Source organism: Ascaphus truei, chromosome 3 (assembly GCF_040206685.1).
Source record: "Ascaphus truei isolate aAscTru1 chromosome 3, aAscTru1.hap1, whole genome shotgun sequence".
NCBI classification, from domain to species: Eukaryota; Metazoa; Chordata; class Amphibia; order Anura; family Ascaphidae; genus Ascaphus; species Ascaphus truei.
In genome coordinates this window covers 430,634,738-430,651,085 of record NC_134485.1, presented here as the reverse complement: position 1 = coordinate 430,651,085, position 16,348 = coordinate 430,634,738, and the positions used below count along the sequence as shown (strand labels likewise).

The 16,348-nt window shown below is 48.7% G+C and overlaps 1 protein-coding gene across 1 annotated transcript in view; it reads left to right on the top strand.

Annotated features, from left to right (window-relative positions):
* GTF2E1 (general transcription factor IIE subunit 1) overlaps positions 1 to 13,726 on the top strand; it is a 49,759-nt gene extending 36,033 nt beyond the window's left edge. Inside the window, exons 3-5 of the mRNA XM_075592900.1 lie at positions 7,340 to 7,541; positions 10,612 to 10,847; positions 11,942 to 13,726. Coding sequence (XP_075449015.1) covers positions 7,340 to 7,541; positions 10,612 to 10,847; positions 11,942 to 12,372 — 869 coding nt within the window. The 3' untranslated portion in view covers positions 12,373 to 13,726. The remainder of the gene's footprint in view (positions 1 to 7,339; positions 7,542 to 10,611; positions 10,848 to 11,941) is intronic.
* The last annotated feature ends 2,622 nt before the right edge of the window (positions 13,727 to 16,348 follow it).

Below are 16,348 nucleotides of genomic sequence, written 5' to 3'. Positions count from 1 at the left end.
TTTGTTCTCATCACAGAAACATTGTGGAATGCTCATAACACATAAGCAAGTAACTTAGTGGAGATCAAGGTAGAAAAACCTTAGCTGGAGTACCCTTTAGGTATCAGATAATGAGGCACATCTCACATGAAATCAATTCAACTGGAAACATCCCACAAAGCACTGCAGCAGGGAGTACACACAAAGTGTCCAGACACACAGTGTAATGCATGATGAATTCGATAAATCTCAAGGACTCACGTATAGTGCAGCATCCTTGGGTGGTGATCCACGTCATCGGGTACAGGCGTGCTTCCGTCTTTCATCAGGTATAGAAACAGGAGCAAAAAAGACACAGCACTACATCCAGATTGGGAATGCTCTCCTTTTTTGATCATTTATCCAAAGTGAAAAAAAGGCTAATTTAATAAATCATTGAAAAAACAGCATACACAGGCAGGAGGCCCACACCTACGCGTTTCATATACAGACAGGAGGCCACACCTACGCGTTTCAAGCGCTAGCTCTTTATTGAGGTGGATAAGAGGTGTTCTCACCGGATTGTATTTATATGTACTGTGAACGCCATCATGCCCAATCACCTTCACTTCCAGGTTCGCCAAAATGGCGCGGGACGTCAGTGCGTCATCGCAATAATAACAACTTTATTAAACTTTGTGTAAAAACAGTGTTGTATGTGGGTCGTGTCTAATATGACAACCACATCTCCTAGTCCCGCCTCCAGATAGGAGTATCCCAGTAGTGAGGGGAGTGTGACGTCAGCGTAACCACAATATCAATAGCAACTTTATTAACAAACATCTTAACAAATACATTCCTTCAGGTTGTATACCTCAAACGATGTTAAAAATAAAGAGAACATCATATTTGATCAGCAAATACCATAAAATCATGAATTAAAAACTAAAATAAACAAGAAAAAAGAAAACACAAGCTGAAATGCATAAATCAAATGCAAACCATTGTATAACCAAAACTCTTATTAATTCATCCCAAAAGAACAAACTGATATATAATACAAATACAAATACAATGGAGGGTTTTAACAACTAGGTGTATGACTGAAGAGAGGAGGAGCAAAACATGTTATAAAGTAATTACTCCTTGTGCCATTTGTCCTGGGAGAGCGGCTATCTATGCAGAGTGAGTTGCCCGCCGAAGGGAGGGGGACGCAGGGACATCTGTTCCGATCCCAGTGGCAGAAGAGGGGCGCCCCAGTGGTATGACACCGGCGCTGAAGTCTGGCCTGACGTCTGTTAGCAACCACCTGGATGGGCCTCCCTCTGCCGCCGACAAGGGCCCAGACCCCCGTTCCACAGGTGAGGTCCTGGAGGTGGTGGAGGGAGAGGGGGGAGGCAGGGGGGAGTGGAGAGGGAAGGGGTTGAAGAAGAGCGTGGGAGGTGGTGACATACAGTACAGCTAATGGAAATCATGGAGTAACTGGTATGGCTGATAAATGTCTTGTACGTGTCTGCAAGGCTGCTTTAAGGCTTCATTAGCTGGGCGGGCATTATAATCAGGGCAGATTTCCCAGAGGGGATCCTGTAAACTCATGTAGAACAGTGCTAGGCCGCCTAATCTAATGAGTAGCTGTGTAATATTAGGGTTTGGATTTACTATACGGTGCACACCTTTAAGGCCCGTTCAAATTAACTATATGCAAAAGACAGTAGCTAGCCAAACAGGGTTAAAGGACAGCATATTGACCTCTGGGATGCTGTGGGGAACGCACGTTTGGGGTAAAGAGATGTGATTTTCTTTTTTTTTTTTCCAGATTTCGCTAAATTTTCAGACAGGTGCATCATTGTAGCATTGCTGTAGTGTTGGTACTCGTCACTACTAACTAATTTCCTCTCCTGCTGGAGTGCAATTCATTGCAAGACTACATTTTGTGTGTGGAGAGGCCCGTTTGTGACTCTACAATTAACGTTGCTCGTCCCCCATGGAATTTTATCACTGAATAAAAATGGCAGACATTGTCCACCTCCGTCGACACCTCCGTCGACACTGCAGCAAATGTGACGCAGTAAGGCCACATTAAAACCTTTTGGGTGGATTTGAGCTTTTGGGATATGGAACCAATAGTCGTCCATTGGTGAGCTGTGGGCCACATCAACCCTTTCTGGGATTCCCCACGGTGGCAGTAGGCACCAATGTTTTAGGCTATGTCCACCAGCGGAGATGAAACAAAACACATTCCATCTGTGAGGCGTTCCTCTAGTCTGTGGCTTGCCACACTTCCCCATCACAGGTAGTCCTACCTAGCTAAGGCTGTGCGCATAGTGCCCGCAACGGGCGACGCTGCCCATAAACAAATGCATTGCCGCTGCTGCGTGCGCTTATAGTAAGCGTGACGGCGACAATGCGGCGGAGCGACGTCGCAAATTTTGGAAGCGGGAAATATTTGATTTTTCAAGGGCTGTCGCCTTTTCAAGGGCTGTTGCCAGTAAGCCCCCGCCGCCGCCGTAAAGCGAGATATAACTTTTGCTAGCGGCGACTGGTAACGTTGCCTGTCACGGGCACTATACGCGCGGCCTAAGGTTAAATCCCCCCCCCCCCCCCGGGGCCTTACCTGTGGAGCGTGTCTGGTGGGAGCAATGCAGGGAGCTCACCCAGGCTGGGATTGATGAGGTTGGAACCTCATTTCCTTGTTGGGACCACCTGGATTGGCTGTCTTCACGGCCGCCTGGTAGGACCCGGGGAGGGGGCGTGCAGTGGGGGTCTATCGACATGCTGGAACGCTTAAGTAAGCGTGGAGGGCCCCTAAAGGTGGTGGGCCCCAGTGCAGCGGAACCGGCTCATATATGGTAGTTCTGCCACTGTGATGTATCCGGTACGTCATAGGCCCTTGTTCATGTTCTAGGGGGTGATCGGGCTCGATCAAAAGAGAAGTGAAGCCCCCACCACTTCTGTTCCCAGCATCAGAGGCCTGGTGATAGTCATGTTATTTCCCAGAAGCACTCCCATACCCGGTGGTGAAATGTCTCTAAAATGTAATCACTGCAGGAGCTGGGTCACCATCCTTGGTGACCCACCGGGCAGTATTTACAGCGCTGATACTGTTCCTTTGGCGAGGAGTCTGCACTTGTAGATTGATTTGAATCTCAGGAAATCGAGGGCTGAGAGTGTAGCACCAGAAGGAAGCTGGTGCCGCTGTAATAATGTGCCGTGTGCCCGGTATAGAGGGATGTGATGCACATACAAGATCCTCAGAACTAAATGGCGTAGACTAACAGCACAAGATAATCTCTAAGAAAGGAGAAGCCTGTGGAAAAGAAGACCTCCTGTATATGGTTACATGATCTCAACGTTTGGTGAAGGGAGAAACGGTTCAGCCCCTTCTGTGTGTAGCTGCACCTGCTTCTCCTTTCATGGGGATTATGTTCTTCCAACTGGGCAAGAACTGGCATGGTAAATTGTGCCATAAATGTTATGACCGTTTTATTGTAACCCCTCTTTCCAATGTACTGTGTTCAAGGCCCGAGGGCAAGGGTGACACCAACTCCAGTCCTCAAGGGCCTCCAACGGTTCAGGTTTTCAGGATATCCCGGCTTCAGCACAGGTGCCACAATCAGTGGCCACTGATTGAGTCACCTGTGCTGAAGCAGGGCTTTCCTGCCCGGTTGGTGGCCCTTGAGGACTGGCGTTGGCCACCCCTGACCTAGTGGCAGCAAAAGGGGCGACTATACTGCACTTTACAGAAGAGATTATGGGCTAATCTGAGGCCTTGTTACTCCTGTGATGCCTGAGCTGCACTCTGTTTACAGAAGAGATTGTGGGCTAATCTGGGGCCTTGATACTCCTGTGAAGCCTGAGCTGCACTCTGCTTTACAGAAGAGATTATGGGCTAATCTGAGGCCTTGATACTCCTGTGATGCCTGAGCTGTACTCTGCTTTACAGAAGAGATTATGGGCTAATCTGAGGCCTTGTTACTCCTGTGATGCCTGAGCTGCACTCTGCTTTACAGAAGAGATTATGGGCTAATCTGAGGCCTTGATACTCCTGTGATGCCTGAGCTGTACTCTGCGTACAGAAGAGATTATGGGCTAATCTGAGGCCTGGATACTCCTGTGATGCCTGAGCTGTACTCTGTTTACAGAAGAGATTATGGGCTAATCTGAGGCCTTGATACTCCTGTGATGCCTGAGCTGTACTCTTCTTACAGAAGAGATTATGGGCTAATCTGAGGCCTTGATACTCCTGTGATGCCTGAGCTGTACTCTTCTTACAGAAGAGATTATGGGCTAATCTGAGGCCTGGATACTCCTGTGATGCCTGAGCTGTACTCTGCTTACAGAAGAGATTATGGGCTAATCTGAGGCCTTGATGCTCCTGTGATGCCTGAGCTGTACTCTGCTTACAGAAGGAGGAATAACATTGGTTAAACAGCCGTGTGCATCAATAGGGCAAGTGTTGCATACATAGAGATGTTAATAATACTATACTAGTGACCATTCAACCTCCGCAATCCACCTAAATCAGCAAGTTACCTTCTTTCCTTCCCCCATTTAAAAAAATAAAATAGGAGCAGCCAGATCAATGCAACGGAAGCGTCAAATATTTCTTATATTTCTTGTCACTGGAGTTTTTTTTTAACATCGGTGGCGGTTATATACCAAGCTCCTGAACCGGCGTTGGCCCCCAGCCGGTGCCCTGTCCCCCAGTAAGTATCTTGGGTGCCGAGGTCCACCACGGAGCTGAAATTAGCACCATTCAGCTCCGGAGACCCCCTGCTTCCTAAACCTGTGTAAACGGCCATAGAAATAAGGCCTCCCTTCCAGTGCGTAGAACGTCAATCTGCAGTATTCCTTTTAAAATAGTATTTTAAAGCTGCAGACCAAGCAAAATCCTACATGTGTTTTTTTTTATTTTAATAAATCAGTTCTGTACTATGAGAAAATACTTGTAGCATTTAACAAAACAATTTTTTTTTAAAGACATTATTTTATGTTTTTAATGTAACAAGCATTTTTGTTTCCATAGAAACCATTTCCAAAGTCACACCTTTCCCCTTCTGAGACAGGCTCTGGCTCTTGAGCCCCGCCCTCTCTCTTGCAGTGCACCAATCGTATCTAGTAACTGCCCAGTCACATGATATTGCTGGACTACATTGCCCACAATGCTGTGCAAGAACTAAATTTAAATAACCCTGAGCAAGCGATCGATTACAGGAGAACGCATCGATCTGCACCTTCGCTAATCACTTGTGAGTGTGCAGATTGCATTGATGGGGGAAAAAAAACCGGCAGCTTGAACTGCGGCTTTAAGATCGCCACCCTTGTTGAACCGATTGTGACCACTTACGGCCCAGCACCACTAGCGTTCTATTACACTGGGAACCAGGGAAAACCTTGAGTCGAGCGACACCAATTGCTGTTTTCGAGCACCTCTCTGCCCTTCAGGTACAAAGCAGCAGCATTATCGGGGGGGTTTGTGAGGGACGCTTTGTCTCCTTGATGGCACCTTGACCGTGGCTCCCATTATCCTTCCCATCACTCCTTGCTTCTGCTCCCCACCTCCACGTTAGGCGTGCCTGGGATCTGTGTGACTGCTCACAGTAGGCAGGGGACATTCCGTAGGCGTGTGATAGAATAAGGTATCATCTTGTTGTGGATTTGGTAGCTGCGCCTCGGTGAATGGCGGACCTTGAACTCAGATTCCTCCCTTCCCTAGATTCAGTCACTACGCAACCTGTGTTATTAAATACATAGAGGACCATTATTTAACTTCAGGCGCTGTCTATATCCATGTTATCTAGCTAAAAATCCCAGTGTGTGATGGTACCAGGCACTTTAACCACTGCATTTAACACCTAGAGTTCCGGAGGGGCCAGCAACACATTGCAAATGTATGTATGGCAGGCCCCCCTGCGATTGAAGGGGTTAAAACTGCAATCGCCCACAATTTGCCTCCAACGCCCCTTTTGGGTGCAGATCGATTCTACCTGCCTGGCAGCCAATGCATTACAGCAATGTCGTAAGTGATTGGCTCTCAGACAGCGCCTCAGGTCGGGGAAAGTATTCGGTGGGGGAGTAGCTTGGTTTGTGCCCCGATTTAAGTCAGACAGCTGCAAACACAGTCATCTTCCATGGGTTAAATAAAAAGCATGAGAAATAGTGCATCAGTGGAGCAGTTTGTGTGGCAGCTTTAATATAGTCTGCTTGCAGTATGCACAAACCTAGTGCCGGCTGTGTGCCACTGTCCCGCCTGCCCAGTAACCCAGCCAATGTCCTCACCCAGGCCCTACTCTGCTGTACAGAGCAGTACATGGGCACGCAGAACCAGGACTATGCGATGTGGGTTACAGCTTTCCAATATTTTGTTAATAACAAATGTGCATGTGAAAGTTTAGTAGGAGATTGCACTTTGAATACCATTGACAAAAAGCTCTGCATCTCGCCTCCCTCTCTCTACTCTCCTTTCACCTACATTTACTCTGTCTCACGCTCCCATGCTCTCTCTCTGTCCCCTCCCAATTTGCGCTCTCTCTCTGTCCCCTCCCGATTTGCGCTCTCTCTCTGTCACCTCCCGATTTGCGCTCTGTCCCCTCCCGTTTCGCACGCTCTCCCTCTGTCCCCTCCCGTTTCGCGCGCTCTCCCTCTGTCCCCTCCCGTTTCGCGCGCTCTCCCTCTGTCCCCTTCCGTTTCGCGCACTCTCCCTCTGTCCCCTCCCGTTTCGCGCGCTCTCCCTGTCCCCTCCCGTTTCGCGCGCTCTCCCTCTGTCCCCTCCCGTTTCGCGCACTCTCCCTCTGTCCCCTCCCGTTTCGCGCGCTCTCCCTCTGTCCCCTCCCGTTTCGCGCGCTCTCCCTCTGTCCCCTCCCGTTTCGCGCGCTCTCCCTCTGTCCCCTCCCGTTTCGCGCGCTCTCCCTCTGTCCCCTCCCGTTTCGCGCGCTCTCCCTCTGTCCCCTCCCGTTTCGCGCGCTCTCCCTCTGTCCCCTCTCGTTTCGCGCTCTCCCCCTGCCCCCTTCCGTTTCGCGCTCTCCCTCTGTCCCCTCCCGTTTCGCGCTCTCCCTGTCCCCTCCCGTTCCGCCCTTTCCCTCTGTCCCCTCTCATTTCGCCCTCTCCCTCTGTCCCCTCTCGTTTCGCCCTCTCCCTCTGTCCACTCTCGTTTCGCGCTCTCCCTCTGTCCACTCCCGTTTCGCGCTCTCCCTCTGTCCACTCCCGTTTGGCCCGCTCTCCCTCTGTCCCCTCCCGTTTGGCCCGCTCTCCCTCTGTCCCCTCCCGTTTGGCCCGCTCTCCCTCTGTCCCCTCCCGTTTGGCCCGCTCTCCCGCTGTCCCCTCTCGTTTTGCGCTCTCCCGTTTGTCGTTCCATCTCTTACTCCCTCTCCCTGTCTCCTAGGCACGTTCCGTTGCACGTTCTGCCAGACAGAGGTGGAGGAGGATGAATCGGCGATGCCCAAGAAGGATGCTCGGACACTGGTGGCACGCTTTAACGAGCAGATCGAACCAATATACGCTCTGCTTAGAGAGACCGAGGACATTAACCTGTCCCACGAGATTCTGGAACCGGAGCCCACCGAAATCCCCAGTCTCAGACAGAGGTACCTGCCCCTCCCTGCACACACCCCTCTGTATATTGTATCGCAAAGCCAGTGGATGAGAGAGGTGAAGATGTCCTACAGCTACGGGAGTTGGCAGTGCAAATTGGTATCAGTCTATAGGGAAACATACATGGCCTGAGGAGCTTACAATCTAAGTGATGTGGGGAAATAAACTCACAGAGAAGGTGAGCACATGCGTTCGGCAGTGTATTTTAGCGCTTATCTGCGCGCTGTGGAGTATGTCCTGTGCGCCTATTTTCAGAGAGGGAGTAAATACATTGCTTCCGTAGTAAGGAGGAATCTAACAGGGACACACAGAAGCATTCGAGGGTGGAGGGCACATAGTGTGTAGTGGTTAATCTTACTGGCAAGCAGGAGGCAGTCCTGAGCGGTTTAGCATGAATCAAATCAGTAACAGGACGTCAGCTTAGAAACGGTACATGTGGATCACTGGAGGGGAAGGCGGCCTTTTCATCAGCTTCCAGTCAGTAGTACTGCCTGTGTGTGCAGGGCTGATCAAAGTACAACTTGCAGTAAACATGGCCGCCCTGCCTCTAAAGAGCGTACAATGTACTTTCTGGCACAGCGCTACGACTCGCTCATTCTCCCCTAAAACCCTTCATTCAACAAGGGTGCCAACTGAATGCGGATTTGCACCCCTCCCCCCCGAGGAACATCTAGCAAGGGTCTCCAAATCATGGAGGTGTTCGGAATGAGCGGTCTTGGGCCGTGATTCTACCAAAAAAACGCGCGCAGCGTTGCCCGGAGCCATGCAGCGCCAAAACAAATAGTCTGCATCCCCGCAAGGCGCTTATACCTACCGCGACTGTCGTGCCGCTTGCTCCTGCAATGCGGGCGACAGTTGAAGCGTTTTCCAAATTTATTTTCTGGTTGCGACGGCCGATCACGTGACGCAGCCGCCCAATCAAAGAACAGATGTCAGCCTTGTCTCCCCTGCAGTCGCGCGCGCAGAAGAATGTGCTTCTGCACGTCACAATAGTGACGCCACAGATGCGTGCATTGCAGTGTGCTGGTATAATCAAGCCCTTGTCCTCTCTGACACTTGGCACCATGCAGGGTAGGGAAGCTTGGTTATATTGGTGATCCATTTGTGATAGCAGCTGCTTGGGTTGAAAAGTTTTAAATGGCTTTTACGCGAAAAACGTAATTGTTGCTAAAAAGTTAAAACTGCAGATGTTGGTTAAGTAAGAGAAAGAGGTTGGGTGAAAGTGGATCGTAAAATGTCCTTTATCCCTTTCTATAGATTACTCCAGCATAACTGTGCTCCGCATTCTGGTTTTAGAACATAAAGATAATTCAAAATGGCGGTGACATCAAATAAGTTATAATATTTTCAAAGACGGTTGAATAATATCCTGTCCCTGAGTGGAATACTTATGTTTGATCTTGATATCATAATGTTAAACCGGGTTCCTCCTTTTCTCCTTGTTTTAATCCTTCTCTCCTCCATCTCGATGTAATCCCGCTCACATCCTTCTGGTGTAAATCTCTCTGTTCTTCTACTAGCTACGCAGTATTAGTATTTATACAGATAGCCCTTAGGGCTGGTAGAGGGTGATGAAAAATAAGGGTTGTGTTTGGGGAATGAGTTTACGGCAGACAGAGATTAAGTCGTTTGGGGCGGGATTGCGGCGAAGTGCAAAGCTTGGTTCCCTCCGGCAGAAATGAACAGTGGGGACGGCAATTGTGTGCAGCAAGAACTCAAAACTTTGACGCTACTTTTAGGGCCCTTTTCAGTATGCTGTGAAACCCCTTCTCCATGCCAGGGAAGATCTAAGCTCCATTCTCATGAACACAGTCAAATAATTGGAGCTCAGAGCTTGGAGAAGCAACATCACAGAATTTTGAATAGTGCTGTTAGATAAAATGACACTGTGTGTGTGTTGCAGCCATACTCTGGATTGCTTTATACTTAAACATGTATCTTTTCTACAGGGACTGCTGCTTTGAATTCCGTCTGCTCTTTATCTGCCTAGTTCTCAATCATATCTTTGTCGTGTATTTCTCCCCCTCCCCCTCCCCACTCTTACCTCTCCAGTATTGTAGTGTTTCGCTATCAGGTTTGAAGGGGGAAATCTACCGGGAGTGTCCAATTAACATGGGGGGGGGGGGAGCTTGCACATAGCTGGTGCCGGGGAGGTGCCTTATTATAGGCCATAGACCGTCATGTGAGCAGGTTAGCACAGCTGTCTGCTCAGAGCTGCAGACCACAGAGCAGACCCATATAGCCGAGTCCTGACAATCTAAACATACCAACTCTGAAGGGTTTTCCAGCCATACCCAAGGGCCCAGATGCACAGAAGGGTACCCAGCTTCAGCACGCTTGTGAACGGGAGCTGACGTGCTAAAGCTTAGCACCTGTTTGTGGATCTGGGCCTTAGATTGTAAGCTCTTCGGCAAAGGAGTTCCTTTTTATCTTTTATGGTGGACTTATTATTTTCTTACCCGAGTTGGAAATCTGTTCTCGGGGCTGAAGGAAACCCAGCAGCACACTCCCGGCGGGTGGCTGCATTTTCACCTGGTTGGGTATTCTTGTAAAAATCGCAGTGTCTGTCATGGAGGTTTTGGGGACGCAGATGACAACTGAGGCACAAACTCAATGCCTTTCTTTTGACTGTGAATCATATCTGGACAGTAGGGAGAATATTGATAAAACTATTCATAAATACATGCATGGTACATTCATCACATACCCACAGGAACCTGTGTTTAGATGTAAAAGAGCTACACAACTTTAAGGGATGCAGAACGTTGGTGCTTCAGCGTGCAGTATCACGAGCTGGTGTTGACGCAGCCTGCGTGCAGTATCACGAGCTGGTGTTGACGCAGCCTGCGTGCAGTATCACGAGCTGGTGTTGACGCAGCCTGCGTGCAGTATCACGAGCTGGTGTTGACGCAGCCTGCGTGCAGTATCACGAGCTGGTGTTGACGCAGCCTGCGTGCAGTATCACGAGCTGGTGTTGACGCAGCCTGCGTGCAGTATCACGAGCTGGTGTTGACGCAGCCTGCGTGCAGCAATCTGAGGCTGTGTCTTCTTTCTCATTCCCAGCAAAGAGAGGGCAGCGGCCGCAGCGGCGGGAGCCTTCGGTCCTCTCCGGGAAGCTTGGAGCTCGAAGGGTCCATCGTACGAGGATCTCTACAAGCAGGACGTGGTCATCAGCATGGAGGAGCAAGAGGACCTGCAGAGAGCGGCGGCTGAGGGGAAGCCATCCAAGGAGAGGCCCATCTGGCTAAGGGAGAGCACAGTGCAGGGGGTGTTCAACGAAACAGCAGAACACAAGGAAGGTGAGAGACGGAGGCAGCATGGTACCCAGTACAGGTGTATATACTGTGCCAGGAGCAGAGCGGGTGTGTGGGTGGACTCTACTGCTTTAGAAGAGGGTGCTAAAGGACTGGACAGTAACTCTGAATATACATAGAAAGGTTGGCATCGTGTATATATCATGATATATAACAGGTCACACCAATGAGACCCATGGCCTGATGCCAACTCTGTGTATTGGAATAGCAGGGATTGCTTTATTTGCTGAGCTGAGTGGGAGAGACGCCAGCGGTGGAATAATGGCGGGTGCTGTAGGGAAGGGTCGAGGTTTTATGGTACAGCTGTGTAGGGGGAACTGTACAGGAGTTACTGCACAGCATAATGCAGAGGCAAAGCTGAGCGAGGTGGTAAGAGAATCTTTAGTTGGTGCTACAGGGGAAGACCGATGTCAGGTCAGAGAACTTTGTGAGTACGGGGGTGGAAAGTCCAGCTCTAAAGACTGCGAGTCACTGGCAGAGTTGTGCATGTATAGAGTGGTACTGGAATAGCGCAAGTACAGTGCTACAGGGAAGGATTGATATGTGTGTGATGGAATAGTAGACTAGCATTCAAGTGCAGCGACCCGTGTCTGCGTAATTATCTGTACTAGAATAGCTGGGTAGGATTGATGTGCAATGGCAGAGCTGTATATGTGAAATATTAGATCAGGCTGAAAACTAGCACTGGAATAGCAGGTTAGGATTGATCTGCAGTGGTGTGTGCATTGGAATACCGGGTCCGAATTGATGTGTAGTGGCAGAGCTGTGTGTATATGCGGAAGTAGGTACTCCAATAGCAGGTCACAATCTATGTACAATCCGTGTGTGTGTGTGTGTGTGTGTGTGTGTATACATCGAAATCAGTACTTAAACACACTGAATTTTACAGGCACAATGCGTCCCTGCCCCATTGAGTTAATTGAATTCTTTGATCCCTGACTTGGTGATATCTCCACAAAAGAACCCGATACTATCATTTTAATGGAGTTCTCCTACTATAAAGAAATTACCACTTGGTATTGTGTCGCCACTAATGAGCCCCAACCATGCACTTTAACTCCTCTCCCTTCTGTTTCCAGGTGGATTGGATGCTGATCCCTTCCAAGAGCACGAGGAATCCCGGCCATTGACCGACGAGAATGAAGAGGTCATGCAGGCCCTGCTCATCCACGAGAAGAAGAGCGCAGCTGGAGGTGTAGGCGCTTCACCTGCTCCCGCCTCCAACGCCGTCGCTGGCAGCGACTCCGACAGCGACACCAGTGAATCGGACCAAGACAGCCCCGCACCCCAGCCTCCTGTGAAAGCTTACTCCTGTCTCTATGCGGAGGATGATGAAGACGAGGATGAGTTTGAGGAGGTTACTGCAGACCACACAGTCACTGTAGGGGGTCGCCAATACCCTTACAGCGAGGTGAGCCAGCGGCCAGAGCTGGTGGCACAAATGACCCCTCAGGAGAAGGATGCCTACATAGTAAAGGGGCGGAAGATGTTTGAAGAGATGTATGATTGAGCCTCTCCACTAACCTGACAGAGTAACTCACATGCTGGCCCCATCCTGCAGCACACGGGACTAGAATATCCCATGCTGAAGAGGCCATTGCTTGGTTAAACACCTGGAGTAATAGTGTCTGTAGATTATCTTACAATGTTGGATTTTGAACCCAGTAATGGTCTCTATAAGGCGTGTTGGTCTAATTTGGTTTCTTCCTTGTTATTGGAGTCACCCATCGGGCCCAGCAAGGTCAACCCGCTCTCCAAACAACCATTATGAACTACTCATTTCCAGAATGTCCTAGCCACTTGGACTTCATATGGCCAGCTCAATCTTATTCAGCTGTTTTTAGAACATGTTTTTTGCTGACATTTTAATCTAATGGTGTTCGGCTTTTAAAAGAAATGTTTTAAAGACCAAAGCATCAGGAATTTTAGAAGGTTTATACTGTTTAGTTTTAACTCTGACTGTTGGGAAGATGCATGCTCAGGAGGCCGAGACTCGGACCACATGTAACGCCAGAGTTATATGGTAGAGAGATGCAGGCCCATATTTACTAAACACTGCTATTCTCGGCACTAGAAGACGCCTTGTGGTCCATGCAAGTGAAAGGCGTCTTATCAGAAAGGCCTGCATAGTAAATATTGCCCACGGTGTGTATTTTGGTGGTGCAGACCCTTGTCGCGTTCCCCGTTGCTTGATAACCTTGTTCATTTTAAACAGGTCTCTGCTGCTAATTACACAGTGTTATGATACAGAGTGTATCTACTTTCCTGCCAAAGGGATCCTGACAAAACTGTTTAAAGAATAGGGGAACTAAAACATGCTTCTTCTTCTTTCTGCTGCCCCTGGTGCAGCTATCACAAGGCGCTGACCCCACCGATGCGGTCAGGAAAGGAGGTCCCCTCTACTCCCCTTCCAATCACAGCTCTCCACGACCCATGGCTGTCATCAGCCCTAGACAAGAGCTAAACTGCTCTGAAGTTCAGTGAACGTCGGAAGGTCCCTCTGATGTCCAGACCTTTGTGACCTTCACTGAACAGCACAAGGTTAATTGGCCTTTTCATGTTGGCTGTTTGGTTCAAAGCCAGGTCGAGCCAGTCTGCAGGAAAGGAAGAAACGCAGATTGATCTGTGTCCATGCAGCTTCAAGTCTTAGCCCCAGGCAGGAATGTGATCTTCTCTACTCTTCACCGTGCCTTTCCTCTCCCAGCGACCAGCATCTCCCGTGTCGCGCATCATTACTCCACTTTCATTTTTAAACATCCGACACATTTACATTTTGCTTGTGCTGCTTGTTTTTATCAGCTTGTGTTTTTTGTACATAGAACTGAAGTGAATTGTTCTTATATTTCTTTTTTTTTTTTAATCCTTGTTATTTCTCTTAAATAAAGTTGTTTAAAAAAAAAAAAAAATACAAATAAAGTTTGGTGTTTTCACTGGCTTTACCTCTCACCCTACAGCCGTCTCCTGCTGTAACATACAAAGCTGTCTACCAATTTGTGGCACGCCTTTGGTCTGACATACAGCTGTTTCTCAATCGCCCTAATCCTTGTTCCGGTTGATTCTCAATGCCACACATGGTGTCGTTCGTCTGAATCAGCCCCCGGCGAGTCCATCAGCCTGGCCCCTGCACAGACATGTATACATGTATCCGAGTGTGCATGCTTCCTGTCATGACACACGCATCTGTTTGTAATAGAAAGAGAGAATCCGGTGACACAACTTGGGATGCCCCTAAACGCAGGCGTCTAAGTAAAAAGCAATGGAGCAGGGTGCTAAAGCCAAAAAAAACCCTAGTCGAGGCAAAGCAATATATAAAAAAACAGCCAAGCACACCAAACGGCAGGAAAAAAAGGAAGGTATGGCAAAATAAGTTATTTAATGACAGTCAAAAAAATGCATCCAACGTTTCCATGCACATCGAACCCTGATGAAGGTGCCGAAACGTGTTTTTTTTTTACTTTCTATTCATTAAATGACTTATTTTGCCATATCTTGATTTTTTCCCCCTGCTGTTTGGTGTGCTTGGCTCTCTTTTATATACGCATTGGTTTGGAAATGTATTCAATGCACGGCCCATCCGCCTGCTGTGACTTGCACTGCTATCAAACTTTCCGTACTCTTGCTATAACATACACAGCTCTGTCTTCTTGTGCTTGGCCAAGTAGTACAGGATTCCCGTACACACCTCGTGCATTTCAGTCATTTCCCGAGATCGGGATCACCCTGGCGCTGATGGGTTTCCAAGCGGGAATCTTTGTGTGGGTCTAGCTCGAATCTGACAAAGGTTCAACAACTCGCCTGTTTACAATGTTTATCACAAGTCCTTTCACCTCAATGTTGTGTAATCCGTTGGCAGGTATCCGTTCCTTAGTTGGTGTTAAATACACAAGCTTCTAGGTTCAAGCCCTCACTGGGTAATCTTGGAATCTAACTTGATCTACCGTTCCTTGTCGTCGGAAAAGTGAAGTTTACTTCAATCATAAATCTGGTAAGTCTGACCGTTAGACAGGGAATATACGCTATTAGGCAAGAAAAACGTGTATAGTTGCTGAACCCAGCAGGGACAGGTTTAAATCCCAGCCTGAGAGCAGGCTGACTTAATTAGCCTGATCTCAGCTGACTCATTAGAGGACTTTAAAAGCTTAGATGCTCCATTAGTCTCTGCTATGTGAACCAGGATACACGGACCCTGGAACTCTGACGGAGGAGCCAAGAAGACCCGGCCACAAGGTCTGTTTGATGGGACACTGTCTACTCGCTCTGAGACTTGAACCCCACCCCCCTCCCCCCTTTTTCTGTCAGAGGGCACAGCCCTGTTCAGGACTTTTTGTTTGACTGTTCTATTATGCTGAAATTAAGCTCTTCTGTTTGTTCTATTATGCTGAAATTAAGTTACTTTATGTTCCAGGTGTTGAGGCTCTGAATAAAAGCTTGCCCTCTGACCACCCACGTGTCGTCGCAACAGTGACATATACTGTAAAAGACCAATACAAATAATGAACCCTTAGGTAGACGTTGGTTGGATGTTAGTGGGTAACCAGACAGAGGTAATCAAACTTCCGTGGTGCCTTTATAAAATATTTGACACGGGGGGGAAAAGTCCATTAAATGTTACCTCTGGAATATTCTGATTACAACCTATTCCAGAGGTGCTGTTGACTGCTTTTAAAGTGGAAGGCTCTGTCAGGTTGTAACACATGTGGGATGCCCTCTTGAGAAGGCGGAAGACTGCCGGCTGGTTTTAGGCCAGATACAACTTGGGATACCAGCAACAAGCCTTGTACAGGAGCTGTCTGACTCCGGAGGGGCTTGTCATACATTGCAAAGATAGCGTATAATATGGTATCGCATAAAGATCAGTGTATCACTTAGACAAATATATGTATGCATATGATACGTATTTGTAACACGTGGGACAATGTATTTGTAATCTGCAGAGAACTGTGTACCTGTTACACTGGGCAATGTGAATGTGTAATGGACAGAGAGAACGCAGTATCTCCTGTGAAGCAGAGATGAGATATTAGGCTGCAATAAATCTGATCTCCAAGAACTAGAACTTCTATTAGCTAGTGCATCTCACCGCTGCCCACCCAGTGGTGTTTGATACACACCATTACCTACGCTATCAGTAGTTATTAGTTATCCCCTTGGAGACCAGATCTATTGCAGCCTAAGGGCTGGATCCCGCTGGCTACTGCAGCGCCCGCTGTGGCAGACGCTGCAGGGACGAGAGCCCTTCCCTCAATGGCACCGGGCCCGCTGCGAGGGAGGGCCGCAGCGCTGTGGTGAGAGTTGCTCCTGCTCTCAATAGAATTGAGAGCAGGACTTGCCACGGAGTGCTAAGCCACGCCCCCCAGCAGTTCAGCCAATGAGGGCGAACCTGCCGGGTGACGTCATGGCCGCGCCCCCGTCACTCCCTCGCCATGCCCCCCACCCCTGGTCTTTTGGTCTGCTGCTCCCTGCAGACCGGGGAATCGGCTGCATGC